Genomic DNA, 22,634 nt, shown 5'->3' on the forward strand with positions numbered 1-22,634 from the left:
TAATGGACGTTTGAGTGGATTAACAGTGCAGGAACCGTGCCCCAGCGAGGGTGCAGCTGGTCGGAGACGCAATACCTGCTGCATGGATGAGTAGTTATAAACACACGGCTGTGGGCTAATATTTACAAGTGGAAACATTAGCGAAACCTGACAGCAAATTATTGTCAACAAAGATCAGCAGCTTTGTTTAAAATGAAAAGAGAAGGGTTATAGTGTTGGAGAGCACCACAGGACAGGGTGGCGTGGATGAAGTAGTGATGGTTAGCGCTCCGGTCTTTCAAGGTCTCCAGGTTGTAGGAGCATTCAGAAGGTCCAGGGATGGAGGAGTTCTTCTGTATTTTATGCTCCTGGTGTAATTTATCCCAATCTTTTCCATCTTGACTGTAGAGCTCGATGAACAGAATGGCGGTCCAAGCCCTCGAGAAGATGGAAACGAGGAAATTCAAGTCCAAGAGCAAAGTTCCCAGAGAAGGCAGCTGCGGGGCTTCGGACACGATTAGCAGCAGCTCCACCTCAGACTGTGCGATCTGTTTGGAGAGATACGTTGACGGAGAGGTGGGGAAAGTTTCTCTCATTTAGTACGGAGTCGAGGAGGAACTTCTTCACTCAAAGGGTGGTGAATCTCTGGAATTCTCTGCCCGTTGAAGTGGTGGAGGCTGCCTCACTAAATATTTTTAAGACGCGGGTTGATGGGTTTTTGATAAGCGAGGGGATTAAGGGTTATGGGGAGAGGGCGGGAATGTGGAACTGAGCCACGACAGATCAGCCATGATCTTACTGAATGGCGGGGCAGGCTCGAGGGGCTAGATGGCCTACTCCTGCTCCTATTTCTTATGTTCTTATGTTTGATTTTGGGCAGTTTGTGAGATGCTTGCTTCAGTACAGTTGGTGTACTGGAGCTTTGTGCTCCAATATGATTCGGGGAGGGGAAGAGGGGGGTGTCTGTATGTGCCCGGTGTGTGGGGGGGGGGGGGGGGGGCACATTCACTGATGCACTGCCATCAGATGCCCAGCAACAATAAACAAAGAAAAGTACAGCACAGGAACAGACCCTTCGGCCCTCCAAGTCTGTGCTGGTCATGATGCCCGAACTAAACCAAAAATACACAGTCCATATCATTTTATTCCCTCCCTATTCATGTACCCATTTTTACATGTTGCTAAAGTGCCTATTTCCACTATCTCCTCTGTCAGCACATTCCAGGCACCCGCCACTGTCTGCATGGAAAACCTCCCCCAAACATCTATGTAAAATAGTGTGATTATTCCAAACTTTTGGGAACCACCAGACAGGACAATTGGCTCAACTGGCATCAGGATCTTACAACAGACAAATTGTGTGGACCTGTTGCTCAAAGTTCTTCAGTTTCAGTTAATTTGCCAGAAAATTCTAGAATCTTCAGAGGCCTGAGGGTTTATTTTTATATAGAAAACCCTTTATAACCTATTCCTGTGAATCAGGTTCCACTTTTGATTGCACTGAGTTTTTCCTGCTGTCCAACATGAGAGAGAGTCCCACGGAACAATGGCAATTTAGCATTATAATTATGTATTGATTGCTTTTGGACTTCATGCCAAAGCAGCGTTAATTTGACAATCAATATTCTGTCTTCAGTTACAAAATTTGTTCACAAGTCAGTGCAGCCTGGGTGAAAGGTTTTCCATCTTGGGTCAAAGGTCACTGTTAGGGGCAGAGCCCTTACCAATCCGAGAGTGATCATGTGAGGGAACTGCAGCAGGTCTGTGGGTAGGAGAGGACAAAAAGAGATAAATAGAACAAACTACAGAAGTCAAATTTAGGGTGGCACAGTGGTTAGCACTGCTGCCTCACGGCGCCAGGGACCCAGGTTTGATTCCAGCCTTGGGTGGCTGTGTGGGGTTTGTATGTTCTCCCTGTGTCTGCATGGGTTTCCCCTGGTGTTCTGGTTTCCTCACACAGTCCAATGATGTGCAGGTTAGGTGCATTGGCCATCAGAAATTGCCCCACAGTGCCCCAAGATGTTTAGATTAGGGGACTTAGCGGGGCAAATACGTGGGGCTACGGGGGTAGGGCCTGGATGGGACTGTGGTCGGTGCGGACGCAATGGGCCAAGTGTCCTCCTTCTGCACTGTAGGGATTCTATGATCCAAGAAAGGACCAGGTGAGGGCTTCCAATGGATTTTCTTTCACGACACACAGCCCTGGCAAGCGCGTTCACTGAAACCTCTGAAACGCAAATGAAGCCTTCGGCCTGCAAATCAGCTGCCAGATTTGACAACAGCTTTTAAACAAAGGGTGAAAAAGGGGCAGAAAAACATGGAGGCGAGGTCACTCCGGGTGGGCGTGCAGCTAAGTACATTTGGATGTGGGCTGTGATCTGCGACCTAGAAAATCGGCCGTCTGAGAAATGTTATCAGTTATTGAATACAGTGTGAGGTGCTCGCAGTATCTTCTCATTGTGGAATGGGGGCGGTGGCGGAAGGAACAGGGTTTGTTATCTTTTGTGTTGACTTTTCTTTGCCTGGGTAGAAGAATTGAAGTCAGCCAGGATGCAATTTCAACTTCCTCCTCCCTTGAATGGGTGCCTATCAGTTCCATTTCCTTACCCCGAAACATAATTGGATCTGATCTTAAAGATGAACTTTAACAAGTGTTATTTAGTGTTGACTTTCTTTACTCTAGATTTACCTAGTGTTTCAGTGCATGTACTTTCTAAAAGCCTGTATGTGATGAGAAATACCTCAGATAAACGTAAATACAAATTAATCTTTAATTCCACGATCATAACTCCATTAGACATAGAGGCAGAAGTTGGCCATTCACCCCATCGAGGCTGCTGTGCCATTCAGTGAGATCATGATTGTTCTGATGTGACAATCCTCAACTCCACTTTCCCACCTTAACCCTTGATTTCCTTACAGATTAAAAATCCATTTATCTCAGCCTTGAACGCATTAAACAACCCAGGAAAGAATTCCACAGATTCATTATCCTCTGAGGGAAGAAATTCTTCCTCATCTCTGTCTTAAATGGATGACCCAATAGTCTGAGATTATGCCCTCTGGTCCCAGACTTTTCCACAAGAGGGAAATGACCTCTCACTGTCTACCCTGCCAAGCCCCCTGAGAATCCTACAGGCGGAATTTTCACATCCTGCCCGCTACAGGAATTTAGCAGGGGGGGGACAGGACCCCGCAAAGGTCCATAGACCTTGAGTGGGATTTTCCAGTCTTGGGGCGAGCGTGCCTGGAAAATCCCACTCTATATTTCTCAATAAAGTCACCCCTCATTCTTTTAAACTCCCAGCAAGTGCAGCCCAAATTATTCAACCCCTGTTCTTCAGAAAATCCCTCCATACCTGGGGTCAGCCAAGCAACCATTCTCTCAACTGCCTCCAATGCCAGTTTATCTCTCCTTAGATAAGGGGACCAAAACTCTTCACAATTTCCCAGGCATGGTCAGTGCAGGGGAAGAAGCCTTTGTTGATTGGTCAATCATTTTTATCAGGTTGAATTTTATGTTCTAAAGCATCTGGCCTCTTTTCTAAATGGTGATGTTCTTGTTGGCAGGAGCTGCGTGTAATCCCGTGCACACACCGCTTTCACAAGAAGTGTGTGGACCCCTGGCTTCTCCAGCACCACACCTGTCCACACTGCAGGCACAATATCATCGGTAAGTCCCACCTCGTCAAACCTGGTAGAGCTTCACGGGCAATGCCTTTGGGTCGGGCTCTCAATTTGTTTCTAACGATTAAGTAGAGAAGACAACTGAGAGATTAATAGTTGGTGGGAGGGGGAACCTGACAGCAGTAACAGAATCTGTTTACACACAACCTGCAGGAATTCTGGGGTGAGGATTGCGATACAAGTTTAATGATCTGATGGGAATTTGCGGTACTAAGGGTGTACTCTGCAAGGTAGACGGATTGGAGAGTGCAGCTTTGTGTGGTAGAGTCAGTTTAGGAGGGAGGGTAGTGTTTGGGTGGTGCAGAATTGACACAGGGACCCTCATGCTGGCACACCTTATCTGATTCAGCAGAACTGCAACCAAGAATCTGGCTGGGTTTAATAGATTCAAGGCCTCTCCCAGACTGAGAGGGAAGACGATGGTCTAATGGCATTATCGCTAGGCTTTTAATCCAGAAGCTCAGCTAATGTTCTGGGGACCCAGGTTCGAATCTCACCACGGCAGATGGTGGAACTTGAATTCAATAAGAAAAATATTTGGAATTAAGAATCTAGTGATGACCATGAAACCATTGCCAATTGTTGAAAAAACTCATCTGGTTCACTAATGTCCTTTAGGGAAGGAAATCTGCCGTCCTTACCTGGTCTGGCCAACATGTGACTCCAGGCCAGCAATGTGGTTGACTCCCAACTGCCCTGGAGCAACTAGAGGCAATAAATACTGGCCAGCCAGCTGTCCCATGAATGAATAAAAAAGATTAGGGGTGGTATTTTGCACCCTCGCTTGACCCAAGACTGGAAAATCCTGCCCGCCATTGTCCGCCCCTCGCCTGCTTTGAATCCGTGGTAAGCAGGGCAGTAGAATTCCTGTTTGGGGGCGGGGGGACATATGTTAGTAGGGGGACATGAGGGGCCATAAGGGATATTTGAGGTGGAAGCATTACTTAGCATAGGAGACATGGGAGAACTTAGTGAATTTTCTAAAGACCCCCTCAAGCAGACTGTGATGCACAACACCACTGAGGAACCGTCAATCACTGCACTGTGTAAACTTGGCGTGACTGTATAAAAATTGCGGACGTACCTATCATTGCAATGTGGCCGGTCAGTTTGGGAGTGCCTGGTGCGGGCACATGAGCTGAAACAGCCCGCACCCTTAAAGGGCGCTCCAAAAACTTCTGCTGGAAAACCCCAGGGATTCCTGGAATCTGGTCCCAGCTGCCAATTTTACAGGGCTCATCCCGACCCGGTGAAAGTCCAGCCAATAAAGCACCGGAGAGAAGAAAGGGATTTGTGCTATCTGAATGTTTCCCAGCAACCCATTCAATAATTTACCTCAGCAATCATCTGATACCTCTGACTCTCACTGTATTGGAAAGTCCCTGTTCGTTATAGATCATGAAAATGATATATAAAATACCCAAGACTAGGGGCAGGATTTTACAGCCTCGCTCGAGTGAGACTGGAAATTCCCGCCGGAGGTCAAAATAACTCCCGTTGTCCACCCGCCCCCCGCCCCCCCCCCCCGCCTGCTCCGATTCCGTGTTCCATCAAACTCTATTGTCGCAATTCCACTCCAAGCACCCCCCCCCCACCACCCCAAATGTTCTCCAGCAGCAGAGGCCTCCCCACCCGCAGTGTTCTCCAGCAGCAGAGGTGACAGGAACCTCTGTTCCTGCCCACGTCAATGGCATTTTGGCTTGGCTGACATGTCCTGCAGCTGAGGAACCTGCCTTGGGAGGAATGGGCCCACCTTCTGCGAGACCAGAAGGTCCCGACAGTGGGAGCGGGTCGGAAAATCCCACCCTGCAGTTCCAGGCGGGCAATCAGGGCTGTGAAATCAAGTTTCAATGCCTAAAGTTACCCAGGCAAGGGTAAACCAACTTCAGAAGGGGAATGCAGGAAAATAGTTAGAAGTAACTTTGCTTTACTTAATTAAGGTGACTCAGCCAAGTGGGGAAGTACAGCATGTTTACTATTTCTTATCACTAAATGAGGACAAGTGGTACTGAATCTGCTTGTAACTTTGTGCACTTACTCACTGTGACATGAATAGTATCGTGGCTGGGATTTTCCAGCCCCTCCGCTGTGGGGTTTCTCGCAGCAGAGGCAGCACGCCATTGGCCGCCGGTGAGATCTTCCTGTCCCGCCAAAGTCAATGGCCATTTGTGTTGATTGTTGTCCGTGCCAGCGGGGAACCTGCTATAGGGGGTGGAGTGGTGGGATCGCCTTCGGCCTGACCGGAAGACCGCGCCTGCAGGGAAAATCCTGGCCTATGTTTCCAGCCTTGCCAAGGCCTCTTTTGGGAGAGATTGAAGAAGCAGTTTGGGAAAGCCAATAAGATCTCGTTCGGATCACAAAGAATTACTATGACTAAACCCTCATACCGTTAGGTATTGGACATTACAGGAAGATTCCCCACAAAAGCAAGAACTTCAGGGAAATCCTGGGCAGTGAATGGCCAGTTATTCATAAGAAATAGGCAAAAATAAGAAACAGGAGCAGGAGTAGGTCATCTAGCCCTTTGAGCCTGCCCCGCCATTCAATAAGATCATGGCTGATCTGAAGTGGATCAGTTCCACTTTCCCGCTTTCTCCCCATAACCCTTAATTCCCTTGCCTACCAAAAACCTATCTACCCGCGTCTTAAATATATTTAGCGAGGCAGCCTCCACCACTTCAACGGGCAGAGAATTCCAGAGATTCACCACCCTTTGAGTGAAGAAGTTCCTCCTCAACTCCATTCTAAACTGCTCCCCCCCTTATCTTAAGGCTGTGCCCTCTAGTCCTACTGTCCCCTCTGAGCGGGAAGAACCTCTCCACCTCTACCCTATCCATCCCCTTCATCATCTTATATGTCTCAATAAGATCCGCCCTCATCCTTCTAAACCCCAACAAGTACAAGCCCAGTCAATTCAGCCTCTCTTCATAGCTCAACCCCCTCAACTCCGATATCAGCCTAGTGAACCTCCTCTGCACTCCCTCCAAGGCCAAAATATCCTTGCGCAAGTGCAGCGACCAAAACTGCACACAGTACTCCAGCTGCGGCCTCACCAGTGCCCTGTACTATAGCAAGACCTCCCTACTTTTATATTCTATCCCCCTCGCTATGAAGGCCAACATCCCATTCGCCTTCCTGACCTTGTTCTATACCTTGATTCTAAACCTTGTCCTGCTGGAGTGTTGTTCCTGTAGTAATGTTGTGAAAGGCAGCAAGCTGTCTGCATTTGCAATGTCCTACAAAGCAGCAGTGTAAGTGGGACAGTTCAGTGATGTTGATTCCAGAGTTAAATGTTGAGCAGAGTACTGGATTTCAGTTGAACAACTCAACTGAAAGACCACACCTCCAACAGTGCAGCATTCCCTCAATTCTGTGCTGAAGGGGCAGCACATGGTTAACACAGGTGCCTCACAGCGCCAGGGACCCGGGTTCAATTCTGGCTTTGGGTCACTGTCTGTATAGAGTATGCACATTCTCCCCATGTCTGCGTGGGTTTCCCCTGGTGCTCCGGTTTCCTCCCACAGTCCAAAGACGTGTGGATTAGGTTGATTGGCCATGCTAAATTCTCCCTCAGTGTCAGGGGGATTAGCAGGGTAAATATATAGGGTTACAGGGATAGGGCCTGGATGGGATTGTGGTCGATGCAGACTTGATGGGCTGGGCCTCTTGCATTGTAAGGATTCTATGTTGCTATGAAGTGTCTGCCTGAATGATCTCCTATACATCAGGTGCACCCTATGGGAGATATGGGAGTGGGTGAGGGTTGAATCCAACACTCTGCTAGCTGTGACCTTACACCCAGCATACAGACTTAGAGAAGAGATCTTTGTCTATGATATGCATCATATTGTCACTGTGGAAACACGCCATTGTCATTGTACAGTTAAGAGTTCGAATAGGATCAAAGGGTGGGCTTTTCTGGCCCTCACTCGCTGCTGGGTTTGTCCAGTACCGCTGAAAGTCAATGGACCATTGGCATTCTACCCCCCTCCTCCCCACCCCCCTCCTCCCCACCCCCCTCCTCCCCACCCCCCTCCTCCGTGGGTCCATCAAGGCAGGACTGGTAAATCTCAGCCATAAATTCATTTAGGGCACACAAGGAGGCCGTTTGGCCCATTGAGGCTTGCACATGCCCCGAGGAGCCCAAAGGCACTTCTTCCTCAGTATTTCCCTCAAATATGTGGGTGGCACAGTGGTTAACACTGCTGCCTTACAGCGCCAGGGACCCGGGTTCGATTCCAGGCTTGGATCCCTGTCGCTATGGAATCTGCGCATTCTCCCTGTGACTGCGTATGTTTCCTCCAAAACAGTCGGAAAGACGTTCTGGTTCAGTGCATTGGCCATGCTAAATTCTCCCTCAGTATAAGCAAACAGGCCCCAGAATGTGGCGAATAGGGGATTTTCACAGTAACTTCATTGCAGTGTTAATGTAAACCTACTTGTGACACTGATAAATAAACTAAACGTATTAATTTTTAAATCACAGAACACAACCTCAGCTTGCAGGAGATGCAACCTGTGTCTGTACAACAGTATTAAAGTAGAGGTAGAGCTAACAAAGGGAAAGCCCCACACAAACACACACGCACACACATCCCCCACACCGTGCAAATACGCACATCCCCCCACACCATGCACATACACATATACATATACAGACACCCACACTGCACGCGCACACATACACACACACCATGCATGTACACACGTGCACACACCCCACACTGTGCACGTACACACACGCATGCACATACACAAACTGCGCATGCACACGCACGCGCGCACACACACACACACAGTCGATGTTCACAGATGTTGGGGGGTAACTAGGTATTGAAAAGTGTCTCGTGAAACGTGATTCACTCCTCCCCTCTCTCCGCAGAACGGAAGAAAGAAAGCAACGGCCCCGTCTGCGTGGAGGCCGACAGCCAAGGACGCAGCAGGCAGCGGGTGGTGCTCCCTGTCCACTACCCTGGGCGCGTCCACAGGACTAGCCAACTGACCACCTACCCCACCAGGACGAGCATGGACCCGCGTGGGAATCCCGTCACCGTGCTCACGGTGGACCAGCACAGTGAGCAGGGGCTGTACCCGGCTCAGTCAAGTGCCTACGTCAGGAGCTACCCGCCTGTCCACAGCCTGGCTGCTCACCACTGTAACCTAGAGCACCGGGCCTACCCCCAGACCCACAGCTTCAGGCGGCCTAAGTTTGGTGGGCGGAACTATTCCAGGGCTACTTGCTTTTCTCAGTACGAAACCATGTATCAACATTATTACATTCAAGGACTAAGCTACCCACAGACAGAGTCTCAGGCAGGGATTATTAATCACAAGGGAGCCGCCCGTCCGTTTCAGTCCAGCGGGGGCAGCATGCTGTACCCCACGGTGGTCCACATCCCGCCCACCACCACCTCCTCCTCCTCCTCCCACCTGGACGGGGCCAGCACCTCCAGCTTCAGCTGTTACCATGGTCACCGGTCGGTGTGCAGCGGTTACCTGGCCGACTGCCCCGGCAGTGACAGCAGTAGCAGCAGCAGCAGCTCCGGCCAGTGCCACTGCTCCTCCAGCGACTCCATGCTGGACTGCACCGAGGTCAGCAACCAGGGCGTCTACGGCAGCTGCTCCACCTTCCGCAGCTCCCTCAGCAGCGACTACGACCCCTACGTCTATCGGAGCCGGAGCCCCTGCAGAGGAGGAGGAGGCGGAGGCGAGCCGGGCTCGGGGCGGGCTGGGGGCCTGCTGGGGGCGGGCCCGCAGGAGGACGAGCTCCCGGCCTACAGCCGCGCCTCTCCGGCCGGCGACAGCAGGCGGCCGCCACCACCGCCGCCGCCGCCGCAGGCCCCGTCGCCGGGGGACCAACTCTCCAACTGCAGCCTGGACATGAACTATAGCAGCAGCAGCAGCAGCTCCTCCTCGCTGGAGTACAGGGATTCGACTGCTACTACCTCAGAGGGTAGGCCCGAGTGCTCTCCCGGGTCTACCGTGGACAGTCGCGGCTGGAGCGGGCCTGAGGCAGTGGGCCCAGCCGAGGCGCTGCCCGAGCAGGCCCGCGTCCGTGGCCTGGAGATCCACCCCTTGGACTGCAGCGAGGCCGAGGACAGCCAGACGGACAGCCGCTTTTCACTGTTGAACGCGCCCTGCTGCAGCAAGTGCGGGAGGAGCGCCGAGCCTCGGACTGCGCCGCAGAGATTATACAGTATTAACACCGGCCCCCACTGTCGAGCGGGCCCGGGCAAATACGAGGGCCTCCCCTGCTGCTTCTACGAGGAGAAACAGGTTCACCACCACCGCGGCGGCGGCGGCTGCTGCTTCACCGAGGACTACGCGGTGAGCGTGCAGTACACCCTGGCCGACCAGGCCCTTCACAGCTGCCTGCCGCCCCCCGCCGGCCCCGGCTCCGGCCCCGGCCCCGGCTGCTGCGAGCTGAGCCAGCGCATCCCCATCATCCCCGAGGACACGGACGGCGGCCAACTGGCCGTCGCGGAAGAGGGCGAGGCCGAGACCGCCAGGCTGCGCGGGATGGGGGCGGCGCCTTTGGAGCCGGAGGACGCGGCGCAGGAGCGGAGGGGGCGGCCGGCCAGCCCGGCGCCGCTGGGCGGCTCCCCCGACCGAAAGGCTGCCTTTCAGAACATTTGCTCCGGGCTGCACGAGTCCACCACGGACAGTAACTTGGCAGGTAAGGCCACATTCACACGCACCACCCACGGGGTGAGATAATTGGGTGGGGGTGGGGGTGGGGGTGGTGCATGGGAACATGGCACAGGATTTTCACAGAGTCAGACTGACCCTAGAGGCAACTAAAAAAAAAATTGGCAGTGGAGGTGGGTTACTGCCCAGACCCCACTTCTGGGAGGGATGGGGTGTGGTGGGGTGGGGGAGTCACACATGTTGGTCACTCAAACCCAGCAGGCCCATCAGAAATGAGCACCGAGCTCCAACAGATCCCATTCTCTCCATCTCATGTCCTGAAGGGTGGTAATCACAGATTAACAGAGGAGAATCGTTGCCAAGGAAGGATAGATTAAGTCAATGATTCAAACTTTTGAGATTAAAATATAAAAGTATAAAAGTATATATATATAAAAGTAGGGAGGTCTTGCTGCAGCTGTATAGGGCATTGGTGAGGCCGCAGCTGGAGTACTGTGTGCAGTTTTGGGCGCCGCACCTGCGCAAGGATATTTTGGCCCTGGAGGGAGTGCAGAGGAGGTTTACTAGGCTGATACCGGAGTTGAGGGGATTGAGCTATGAGGAGAGGCTGAATAAACTAGGCTTGTACTCGTTAGAGTTTAGAAGAATGAGGGGAGATCTCATTGAGACGTATAAGATGATGAATGGGATGGATAGGATAGAGGTGGAGAGACTCTTCCCGCTCAAAAAAGACAGTAGGACTAGGGGGCACAGCCTCAAGATAAAGGGGAGGTGGTTTAGAACGGAGTTGAGGAGGAACTTCTTCACTCAAAGGGTGGTGAATCTCTGGAATTCTCTGCCCGTTGAAGTGGTGGAGGCTGCCTCGCTAAATATTTTTAAGAAGCGGGTTGATGGGTTCTTGATAAGAGAGGGGATTAAGGGTTATGGGGAGAGGGCGGGAAAGTGGAACTGAGCCACAACAGATCAGCCATGATCTTATTGAATGGTGGGGCAGGCTCGAAGGGCTAGATGGCCTACTCCTGCTCCTATTTCTTATGTTCTTATGTTAAAAACACGGCAGAATTTTGTGGGCTCAGGCAGGCAGGTTTGCAGGTGGGGTTGGTGAGGTGAGGTGGGGTGGGGTGGGGGGTATCGTAAGGAGGCACCTGTACAATTCCTCAGGTTACCTATCTGATCTGTGCTCAATTTTATTGAAGGGCGGGATTGGTGGGCCTGAGGCATTGAGCAACCTGCCCACCCTCTCCCCGAAAATGGCCACTTCCTCCTCAGCTGCAGTTTTGAGATGATAAAATCAGGGTGTTGGCCCACCCTCCCCCATCAGCCACACCCTCCCCCATCAGCCACACCCTCCCCCATCAGCCACACCCTCCCCCATCAGCCACACCCTCCCCCATCAGCCACACCCTCCCCCATCAGCCACACCCTCCCCCATCAGCCACACCCTCCCCCATCAGCCACACCCTCCCCCATCAGCCACACCCTCCCCCATCAGCCACACCCTCCCCCATCAGCCACACCCTCCCCCATCAGCCACACCCTCCCCCATCAGCCACACCCTCCCCCATCAGCCACACCCTCCCCCATCAGCCACACCCTCCCCCATCAGCCACACCCTCCCCCATCAGCCACACCCTCCCCCATCAGCCACACCCTCCCCCATCAGCCACTCTCTCTCCCGCCTTCTCTCTCTCCCTCTCTCTCTCCCCCCCCCCCCCCGCCAACCACCATCTCCCCATCTCCCCATCTGGCCTTTCCAAGCAAGGGGCTGGGGAATGAAGAGCAAAATACCAATCTGACAAAGGGTCATCCAAGCTCGAAGCGTTGGCTCGATTCTCTCTCCACAGATGCTGTCAGATCTGCTGAGATTTTCCAACATTTTCTGATTTTGCGACCACTTGGACTAGGCTGCAGTGGGGAAGAGTGGATTGAATTGGCGGTGGGGGGCTAAGGTTGAGATTTGCAAGAGTTGAGAAAGAAGGGAGGGATACTCTGAAGATGGTTGAGGGTGCTAAAATTGAATGGGCCAAACTGGGGGTGTTGACCTGAGAGAAGGAGTATTAAGGTCAATCTTGAGTAATTGGTGGTTTGTTGAAATGTGATTTAAGTTTAACAGCAAGTATTTTGATGTTTTAAGAGCTCAATGTTTTTGAGAGGAGTAGACCTACTCTCTCACACAGAGGTACAGCACCAACTTCAATCCTGTTAACTTTTCCCCTCTTGGCTGAAAAGCTAGCCACACCCAGAGCTGAAGATACCAAAGGCCATGCTGGATTTCATGTTGCCGTAAGGTTAATTCTGAGCCGACTTGGAGTTAGTTGGCAGCACTACGGGGCCTATGTTGGCTTCTCGAGGGGTTCAGTCAACTTTGCTACTTTGAGAGGTTGGCTACATGACATCTCTGTGGTTAAGAGATTGAACAAACTCTACGCAGACATTGCAAACATCCAAGGACATGATTAGCCTTTAGCCTGCATCCATGGATTATTCTGCAATTAATGCTTTGCATTCAGCGTTCCTTCTTAACTCCTGCTGGTTTTCTTTGCACCTCTCTCTTCCTGAAGCCGTTGACCATTATTTTGAGTGTAGTAACACAGATATTGGTTACTGAGTGACACCTTGTCCGTAGGCCATGCTTCCAATCTGTGCCTCAGTTGTCACCGTTGGAAAGCTAACCAAATCACCCAGTCACGCCCTTTCCCCTATGTGTTACTTCATGCAACATAACAACAAGGGCCTGTCATCTATGACCCAGAGATACAGGCCAGAATTTTACCACCTTGCCTGCCACAGAATCGGAGCGGGCAAGGGGCAGCCAATGGAAGGGTCCATTGTCCTTGGGCAGGATTTTCTGGTTTGGAGGTGAGCGAGGCCATAAAATCCTGCCCATCAAGGCCAGTTGTCCCAATCAAATCAGTCAGCCCTGAGGTTGGGTATCTGATCATCAGGTCATAGCACAATTCAATGAGCACTGGAGCCATTATCTACTTGAACACTTAGCGATGAACTGTGGTTATCTGACACTTCCAAGTACTTGCAGACTACCTCCTGTCATGACTTTTTTCTGTATTGTCGAACAGTCAGAAGTATTTATGTAATGACAGGGCGGCACGGTAGCACAGTGGTTAGCACTGCTGCTTCACAGCTCCAGGGACCTGGGTTCGATTCCCGGCTTGGGTCACTGTCTGTGTGGAGTTTGCACCTTCTCCTTGTGTCTGTGTGGGTTTCCTCCGGGTGCTCTGGTCTCCTCCCACAGTCCAAAGATGTGTGGGCTAGGTTGATTGGCCATGCTAAAAATTGTCCTAAGTATCCTGCGATGCGTAGATTAGAGGGATTAGTGGGTAAATATGTAGGGATATGGAGATAGGGCCTGGGTAGGATTGTGGTCGATGCAGACTCAATGGGTCGAATGGCCTCTTTCTGTACTGTAGGATTTCTATGATTAGCCATAGTAAGTTGCCCCTTAGCATCCAAAGGTGTATTGGTTAGGTGGATTGGCCATGCTAAATTGCCCCTTAGTGTCCCAAGATGTGTAGGTTAAATGAATCAGCTATAATAAATTGCCTCTTAACGTACAAAGATGTGCAGGGTCGGTGGATTGGCTATGCTCAGTTGCTCCTTAGCTTCCAAAGGTGTTTAGGTTAGATGGATTAGCCATGGTAAATGTGTGGAGTTACAGAGATAGGATAGGGTGGAGGAATGGGCCTAAGTAAGATGCTCTTTTGGACAGTCAGTGCTGAATAGCCACTTTCTGCATGCTGGGATTCTATGGACGGGGCTGGTAAATTGTCACTTATACATTAGTTGGATTAGCCCTTCATGTCCAAAGGTGTGTATGTCATTATAGTGCTAGGTATTTGAAATTGAATTCAATAAACCTGGGGTAAGGCTGCTGGATTGTTCACTCATGTCCTTCAGGGAGTTTAACATTGTTACCACTCCCTGGTCAGGTCTACTTGGCACTCAATTCCCACACCCTATGGTTGGCTTCTAATAGCTTCAGAACAATGAGAGATGTGTAGTGAATACTGCCTTTCCAGTAACAGGCCCCTACGCAAGAGTGAATCTACTGAAGGTTGGGTGTGGTGCAATAGGAGGTTGTGACTTTTGGGCTGGGGAAGCACAAAGTCAAACTGGAGAAAAACCAACTTATGTCTGCATGTTTCATCGGTCAGAACATTGAATACAGGAGCTAGAACGACATGTTGAAGTTGTACAAGACATTGGTAAGGCCACACTTGAAATACGGTGTACAGTTCTGTTCACCCTATTTTAGAAAGGATATTATTAAACTAGAAAATGTGCAGAAAAGATTTACTAGGATGCTACCGAGATTTGATGGTTTGAGTTAAAGGAGAGGCTGGATAGACTGAGACTTTTTTCCTTGGAGCACAGAAGGCTTTGGGGTGATCTTATAGAGGTCTATAAAATAATGAGGGGCACGGATCAGCTAGAAAGTTATCTATATTTTTCTAAAGTTAGGGGAGTCAAAAACTAGAGGGCATAGGTTTAAGGTGAGAGGGGAGAGATACAAAAGTGTCCAGAGGGGCAATTTTTTCACACAGAGGATGGTGAGTGTCTGGAATGAGCTGCTGGAGGCAGTAGTAGGGGCGGGCACAATGTTATCTTTTAAAAAGCATTTTAACAGTTACATTGGTAAGATGGGTACAGAGGGATAGGGGGCCAAACACAGACAATTGGGACTAGCTTAGGGGCAAAAACTGAGTGGCATGGACAAGTTGGGCCAAAGGGCCTGTTTCCATGCTGTAAACCTCTGACTCTAAACAATGACCATGTGTCAAAGAAAGTGCCTGATCTCAGCCTTGTGGCCAAAGGAAGGTGGTGATGATAGGGCATCGATGGAGGGAATCATCCCACATTGCTCTAGTGCACCATCTAGTGGAATAACATTGATGAAGAGTTATCCAGTCGACTTACTATTACATTTCAAATGGCCACTTGGGAGTAAATGGCCCTCAAGAACTTAAGATTGATTCACCAAAAAACCTAAGTAATATTTTGCGACTCCCTACGATCCCCGGAGCGGTGGGGAATTGCAGTAAGAAGTAGAGTTTGTTGTTTCATAGAAACTGCCAGTGAATTATAGAATCATCATAGAAACCCTACAGTACAGAGAGAGGCCATTCGGCCCATCAAGTGTGCACCGACCACAATCCCACCCAGGCCCTATCCCCATATTTACCCACTAATCCGTCTAAACTACACATCTCAGGACACTGAGGGCAATTTTAGCATGTTACAACTTCAAAAGCAATCCATTGGCCACAAAGTGCTCTGGAACATTTGAGCCAGAAGATCTCCAAAACAGCATCAAACCCAGTTCAAAGAGTGACAGAAGCTAGAATAATATCAGTGAATTAACTGAGAATATGTGCAGCCTCTGTTAAGACGCCAGCACCTGCTATTTTTAAGTCCTCATAAATAAAGAACATTGGCTTGCCTGAAACCTACACTGCACTTCACTTTTTAATTTACTGCTGTCTAGACACATTGGGACTTTTGGTATAAAGCAGGTCTCTGGTACACTCTCTGTGAACCTCCTCAGTGTCAAGATTTAAGGCTTGGCAGAATGAGAAAGAAAACTTGTGAGCCTAGGCGATGTTGCCTTTTAACCAGATAATACTATGTTGAAACCTACACATCAATAACAGCTAAAGGAACTATATTTTTAGTACAGATTCAGCTGGTTTGCAGAGTGAAAGCAATATTTTAACATGCAGCATTGTGATTGATGTGGTGTTTTAGTCCAATCATTTATTCAAAGCTAAATGATTTTCCTGCCCTAATTTGTTCTTTGGTTGCGGAGCGCAGAGTGATGCAGTATTTATCGTGCAGCCCTAGATGCCCCGAGGGTGTTAGAACTTCACAAGGTAATGTGGAACCGGAGTCGCAAATGAGTCTGCATGTTCTCCCCGTGTCTGCGTGGGGTGCTCCGGTTTTCTCCCATAGTCCGAAAGATGTGCTGGTTAGGTGCATCAGCCATGCTAAATTCTCCCTCAGTGTACCCGAACAGGTGCCAAAGTGTGGCTACCCGGGGGATTTTCACAGTAACTTCATTGCAGTGAGCTTACCTGTGACACTTGGGCATGTACTGAACGGTTCAGATACAACTCATAATTCATTTGTAATTTAGTTAATTGCCTTGGACAGTAAATTAACTAAACCAAAAAAAAAAGTAAAAATGATTTTCTTTCCCTTTTGATTCTTGGGTTGTGGAGCGCAGCTAATAAAGCATCTAGGGCCTTCGAGCTTCACAAATGTGGAACCAGAGTCACTTATAGGACAGCTCGGAGTTTTACAATAACCCATTAGCTCTCAGTAGGCAGATGTATCAATTGTGCAACTTGGGATTTGAACTCGTGATCTCTGGGTCACTAGGCTAGTACCATAGCCACTAAGACTACCATGCCCTGAGGATATTGGTATTGTTCCTGGTCCTAGCAAGTTGGGAGCTATATCCCTGAACAGATAATTGGAGAGAATTTTAACAGGACAGTTCTATTAAATCCAGTCTGAGAGTTACAGCCTAATCAATACCACAAGTTCTGGAAGGCTGGAAAGGGGGATTGAGAAGTTTACAGAGAGAGATCAACAGCGTTGTTGGAAATTCCCCCGAGAGAGATCAAGGGAGGAATTTGATGGTTCACTGTAAAGGAATGAACACAACAGGTTGGGGAGAAGGACCCATGACACAGTAAACAAACCTGGGATCCAGGATGGAGAGGGCTTGATGGGTGAATAGTGATTTTCACCGCAGACTTTCAAACACTTTGCCAAAGATCAAACAATAACTGAAAATGAATTATGAGTTGTATCTGAACTGTTAATCTTTTATGATGGCTCAGTGATTTTTATCCAGCGAGTGGCTGAGTCGTACCAAAAGTTATTAGCAAGTTGAAGCTTTGATCTGTTTAAAGTCAACTCAGTTAAGTTTAAAAGCTTACTTATTACTGTCACAATAGGCTTACATTCACACTGCAATGAAGTTACTGTGAAAATCCTCTAGTTGCCACACTCCGGCGCCTGTTCGGGTACACTGAGGCAGAATTTAGCATGGCCAATGCTCCTAACCAGCACGTCTTTCAGAATGTGGGAGGAAACCAGAGCACCCGGAGGAAACCCAGGCAGACACGGGGAGAAGGTGCAGACTCTGCGCACCTGTGACCCAAGCTGGGAATCAAGCCCGGTTTCCCTGGCAGCTGCTAATCACCGTGCCGTCCAACTAATATCAGTCAGGCCAAGTTACAGGAGAACTCCTCACTCACCTGACAAAGGAACAGCATTCCGAAAGCTAGTGGTGTTTCCTACCAAATAAACCTGTTGGACTTTAACCTGGTGTTGTGAGACTTCTTACTGTGAGCACTTCGTAGCCAGATAAACAGCAGGTATCATTTTCTTCCCCACTTTCTCTTTATTCCAGGCCAATTATAGCACCCTTACCACTGGCTATTTTGAGTACAAACCCTGCATCAAAGTCCCCTCTGGTAATGGGATGTCCCAGTTCCATGATAGGGCCTGTATTTATCAACAGATCCACTGTGGAGAGCTGGTGGGGAGTTGGAGGAGGAGATCACTATTCTGAGTAGGGAGTTGTTACAAGTTTTAGGACTACCTTTGATATCCTCTGAGCTATCTAGCCAGTCCTGTAAGAGATATAAGCATCTTGCAGGCAGGAATGTGCCTGCACAAGCCAATATCACTGAGCACAACTGCAGCACTTTCAACTTAAACTAGAATCTTCTGTGGTGCATTGTCAGAAAACCTGCAACCCCTGACCATTCAGTTCTAACAAGTCAAGCTTGCTTCCCCTTCTATTTTCACCAGCTCTGAGACTTTCTTAGCCTAAAATTCTCAAACTAACACTACTGAAAAGCAGATTAGAGAATCACAGATTGCAGAAGAGGCCCTTCGGCCCATCGATTGACTGCACGTTTTTCCTATCACAGTGTGCCAGCAACGTAGCTGCCTAGTTTGCTCACACGACGACAGTGAATACAGTTCAAGAGTAATTAATTGTGCTGTCCACTGCTTTGGGATGCAGCAGGTACTTTATAAATGCAAGTTCTGAAGGGTAGGGTTTTGGAGGTTTGTTATAAGATGTTGCACTGCAGGATCCATTGCCACGGTTACAATCCAACCAACTGTGTGTTGTGACACCCTTGAAATTTCTCTTAACACTGCAATGAAGTTACCGTGAAAATACCCTAGTCGCCACATTTGGCATGAATTTAGCATGGCCAGTGCACCTAACCAGAACATCTTTCGGACTGTGGGAGGAAACCAGAGCACCCGGAATAAACCCACACAGACCTGGAGAGAAGGTGCAGACTCCGTATAGGCAGTGACCCACGCTGGGAATTGAACCCAGGTCTATGGCGCAGTGAGGCAGCAGTGCTAACAGTTAGTGCCACCGTGCCACCCACATTATTATTAGCAGAATAATTTTAAGAATGATGCCATATTACCCCTCAATTTTAGTGTTGGACATTAGCATGCACTCCACTGAACACTGCACCATTATCATTCTTATTGTTTTTGGAACTGCTTAGAAAGTTGAGGCGAAAACCAAGTGATCTGCTTTAGCTGAGAAATTGCAGCAGGGTGTCAGCTGGTGACTCACTGATCACATTCAAATGTCAGTAGCAGGAGCGCTCCCCCCCACCACCCCCCAATGAACGAACAGTAAATTTAATCTCAAATACTTTTGGGGTGGTGGGCTATCACAGACTTCATTTTGCGTGGCAGCTCTTCGCACATTTGTGAGACATTAGTGTCGAGTGAACGCTCTGCGTTTGAAGATTGGAGCCTGTAATTGGGAACAGAGCTAGGATTGCCCTCGAGCAGTCTGAGATGAAGAGCTAAATATGTATTTATTTTGTTTAAATCAAGAAAAAATGTTAACTTATGAATGGAGCCAGAGCAGAGGAGCAGTTCATTAATATACTGCAGTTGGCTTTAAATAAGCAACACGTGAACCACAGTGATCCACGTTAATCCTATTGCATAGAACCATTCACTACCATCGCAACACATTTGTTATTTGTTATTCCGCTTCTCCCTCCCTCGCTGTCTCTCCCTCCCTCAAAAGGTGCCAACTCTGCTGCGGTGTTGCAGCCCTGGTGCCAATAACGCCCTCATCCTTCAATCTCCAAAGGTGAATCTAGGCCAGCAAGTTCGTTGAACGTGTTGAGGGGTGGTGGGTTGGGGGGAGCGGAATTCACAGTCAAATTGGATCCACAATCACCCTTACGTGCAAGAGCCATCCATAGAGCAGTAGCAAAGGCCCTTGTGCCGATGTTGTCACTCTTTAGCCCAGGGTTGAGTTACATGTTTAGTCTTCCCACCATCATCCCAACAGATATCAGCATGGCACAGACAAGCCAAACCTAACTGCACAGAGAATTGTAACTGGAATAAAAGAATAGAATCATGGTGTAACATTTCAAAAGGCCACTGTACATACGGCACGGCAGGGTGGTCTAGTGGTTAGCCCTGCTGCCTCATAGTGCTAGTGATCCCCGGCTTGACTGGTAGTCTGTGCAAAGTCTGCATGTTCTCCTGTGTCTGCGTGGGTTTCCTCCGGATGCTCCAGTTTCTATCATAGTCTGAAAGATGTGCTGGTTAGGTGCATTGACCATGCTAAATTCTCCCTTGGTGTACCCGAATAGGCACAGGAGTGTGGCGACTTGGGGATTTTCACAGTAACTTTATTGCAGTGTTAATGTAAGACTACTTGAGACACGAATAAATAAACTTTTAAAGCATATAATAAATGAAAGCCGAAACTTACACTGATCTCTGGAGCTGAACAATTTTGAAACAACCCATCATTCTTGTTGATGAAAACCCCAAGTAACTGATAATTTCCTTGCCAGTGTTGAGAGTTGGTGAACGCTCCTATCTTAATGTTACACCCACTCGGACATACTTATTTTTAATGGTACCATCTTTCTTTCATTAAATGTGAAGGCAATTTCTACCTATTGCTTCTCCACCTTTGGTGGCTATTTTCTTAAATTTCCGAACATCGCGTACCCCAGTGGACAAACAACCAGTCTTTAACAGGCCTCCGCCAGCACTTAGCAAAAGTAGTGTTAACGGGGCTGTAACACAATTGAAATGGGGTGGGTAGACTTACTGTCCAGCTATCAATCATAGAATCATTGGGTGCAGAAGAGGCCCTTCGGCCCATCGAGTCTGCACCGCCATATGAGAAACGCCTGAACTCCCACCTAATCCCATTTACCAGCATTGAATAGAATCACAGAACAGCCTTGAACAATCTGAGAGCTACAAGCTGGTCTTTTTTGTCATTTGACCCTGGCTGTATCTCTACCGTAGAATATTTTCACTGTTGAAAAGTTACGTTGTACGACAGATAACAACAATTGCATCTCAACTTTGGAAATGAAGGAATGTGTCCGAATTTTAAATCAGTTGTGTGGTTCGCGTGCGCATTCCTCCCCCAGTAATCCTGCCTTTTTTGTTTGTGTTTCTCCAGGGTCTAGATCATCTCTACTTCTGAGAAAGGACTGTTTCATTGAGCAGGACATCTGAATTTTTTTTTCTAAGAATAAATATATATGTGTATATAAGTACGGAGATACGGGAAGCGATCAATTAAGACTCCAAACTCAGTCCCTGTGCGACTGTTTTAGCTTTGACACACAAAAGTGGTAATGTGGAGGAAAACACCAAATCTGATGCATCTTTCCACGACTCAGTTCGTGCTTCTTGTCTTGTGATTTTTATTTTTCCGAGACCGAGTTCTGCTGTTATTTAAAACCCTGCTGCCCTTGGTCGCAAGGCAACGATACTGCTGTTGTCGAGGAACGTCAGGTATAAACTTTTGCTCCGTAGTCCGAGGGGTTTATTTTTTTCTTTGAGCCTTCCGCACGCTCAGGGTTATGGTTGCCTTAGTAACTGAGCAATACGAGAACGTTAAGACTAGAGAACAGAGAGGGGGAGGTGGGAGAAAAGGGAAGAGGAAGGAGAAGGGGAGGGAGGGTTGGTGTGGGCAGGGAGGGTGGGCATGGAGTTGGGGAAAAGGTGGGGGTACGGGATGAGAAATGAAGCAACAGCCCCTTGATGGCTGCGACTGAATGTTCTTCTCTGTGTCACAACGGGAGAAGCAGATTGGCTGTAACAGGCACTCATGGGAACCATGGGACTGGTAGACTGACACTGAGTGCATGTTTTGTACATCCATCTTGAAAGGCACCAAGATAGAGTTTTATGTACACAATAATGCCTTTACTGCCTGATGATCCATGCAAAGTTCACAATTTTGTTGGGTACTTAAGGCACTATTTTACATTTGTAGCACTTAAAAGAAAAGATTTGTCTGAAATTTCTTGTAAAGAATTATGAAATGGTCAAGAGTTCTCTCCATCATTACCATTTTTTCACCCCTAATGTGTTAAAAGGCTAGAAATTGTCTGTGTATATTCTGTATATGTATAGTGGCACATTTCATTTATGGAAATATGTTCTCAGAATATTTATTTACTAATATATTTATCTTAAGCCATGTCTTATGTGGAGAGTGTATGACATTATGAAATAATCATTGGAAAATCACTAACATGGGACCTTGTAAATACATGATAATTGCACACAAAGATTAAATATTCTCTGACCAAAAACTGATTTTAAATTTTAGTACTATACAGTTTTGTAACAAAAAATGTACAAACGTCTGTGAAAAATACAGTTTTATCAAGTAAAACTTTCCTGATGCTTTCTTGTGGTGACTCTGCTGTTTTATTCTTTTGACACGAGTTACTTCTTCCATATTCTGAAGCGACAAAGGAACGTGACTGCCCCTCTGCAATATTTAAGCTAAATTGGGATTAATTGGATGGCTCAGGTGGTAGCATGGAAGATTATGAATTCAAATCCCACCCCAGGACTTGAGCACGAAATCTAGACTGGCTTTCCAGAGCACTGTGGGGCGAGGGGGGAGGGGTAGGGGGCTGCGGGCAGGTCTTAAGGTCATGAATGGTATAAATACAAGTCTTTCTTTCTGTCAATAAATAACTTTTTTTTTACAATTTTGCTGTACAGCTGACAAAACAAAATGTCCTCCCTCTCGAAATTTCAGTCTTGCCTCAAAAGTAACACTCTCAGTCCCCAGAAACTTCAATACAGTATTGAGGATGTGCTTTGCAGTTGCAGGCCCCATCTATTGGAAGAGACGCTAAACTGTGGCCCAGTCTGGTCTCTCAGGTGAATGTCAAAAGATCCCACAGTGCTATTCGAAGAAGAGCCTGGGAATTTGTGCCCAGATTCTTGGCCAATAT

The 22,634-nt window shown here is 48.4% G+C and overlaps 1 protein-coding gene across 1 annotated transcript in view; it reads left to right on the top strand.

Annotated features, from left to right (window-relative positions):
* Window positions 1-21,292, top strand: part of znrf3 (zinc and ring finger 3) — a 246,591-nt gene extending 225,299 nt beyond the window's left edge. The window contains exons 6-9 of the mRNA XM_080208430.1: window positions 388-555; window positions 3,550-3,652; window positions 8,549-10,342; window positions 20,834-21,292. Of these exons, the coding sequence (XP_080064556.1) occupies window positions 388-555; window positions 3,550-3,652; window positions 8,549-10,342; window positions 20,834-20,889 (2,121 nt within the window). The 3' untranslated portion in view covers window positions 20,890-21,292. The remainder of the gene's footprint in view (window positions 1-387; window positions 556-3,549; window positions 3,653-8,548; window positions 10,343-20,833) is intronic.
* Window positions 21,293-22,634: the final 1,342 nt, after the last annotated feature.

Source organism: Carcharhinus amblyrhynchos, chromosome 20 (assembly GCF_965287045.1).
Source record: "Carcharhinus amblyrhynchos chromosome 20, sCarAmb.v2.hapA, whole genome shotgun sequence".
Classification (NCBI taxonomy): domain Eukaryota; kingdom Metazoa; phylum Chordata; class Chondrichthyes; order Carcharhiniformes; family Carcharhinidae; genus Carcharhinus; species Carcharhinus amblyrhynchos.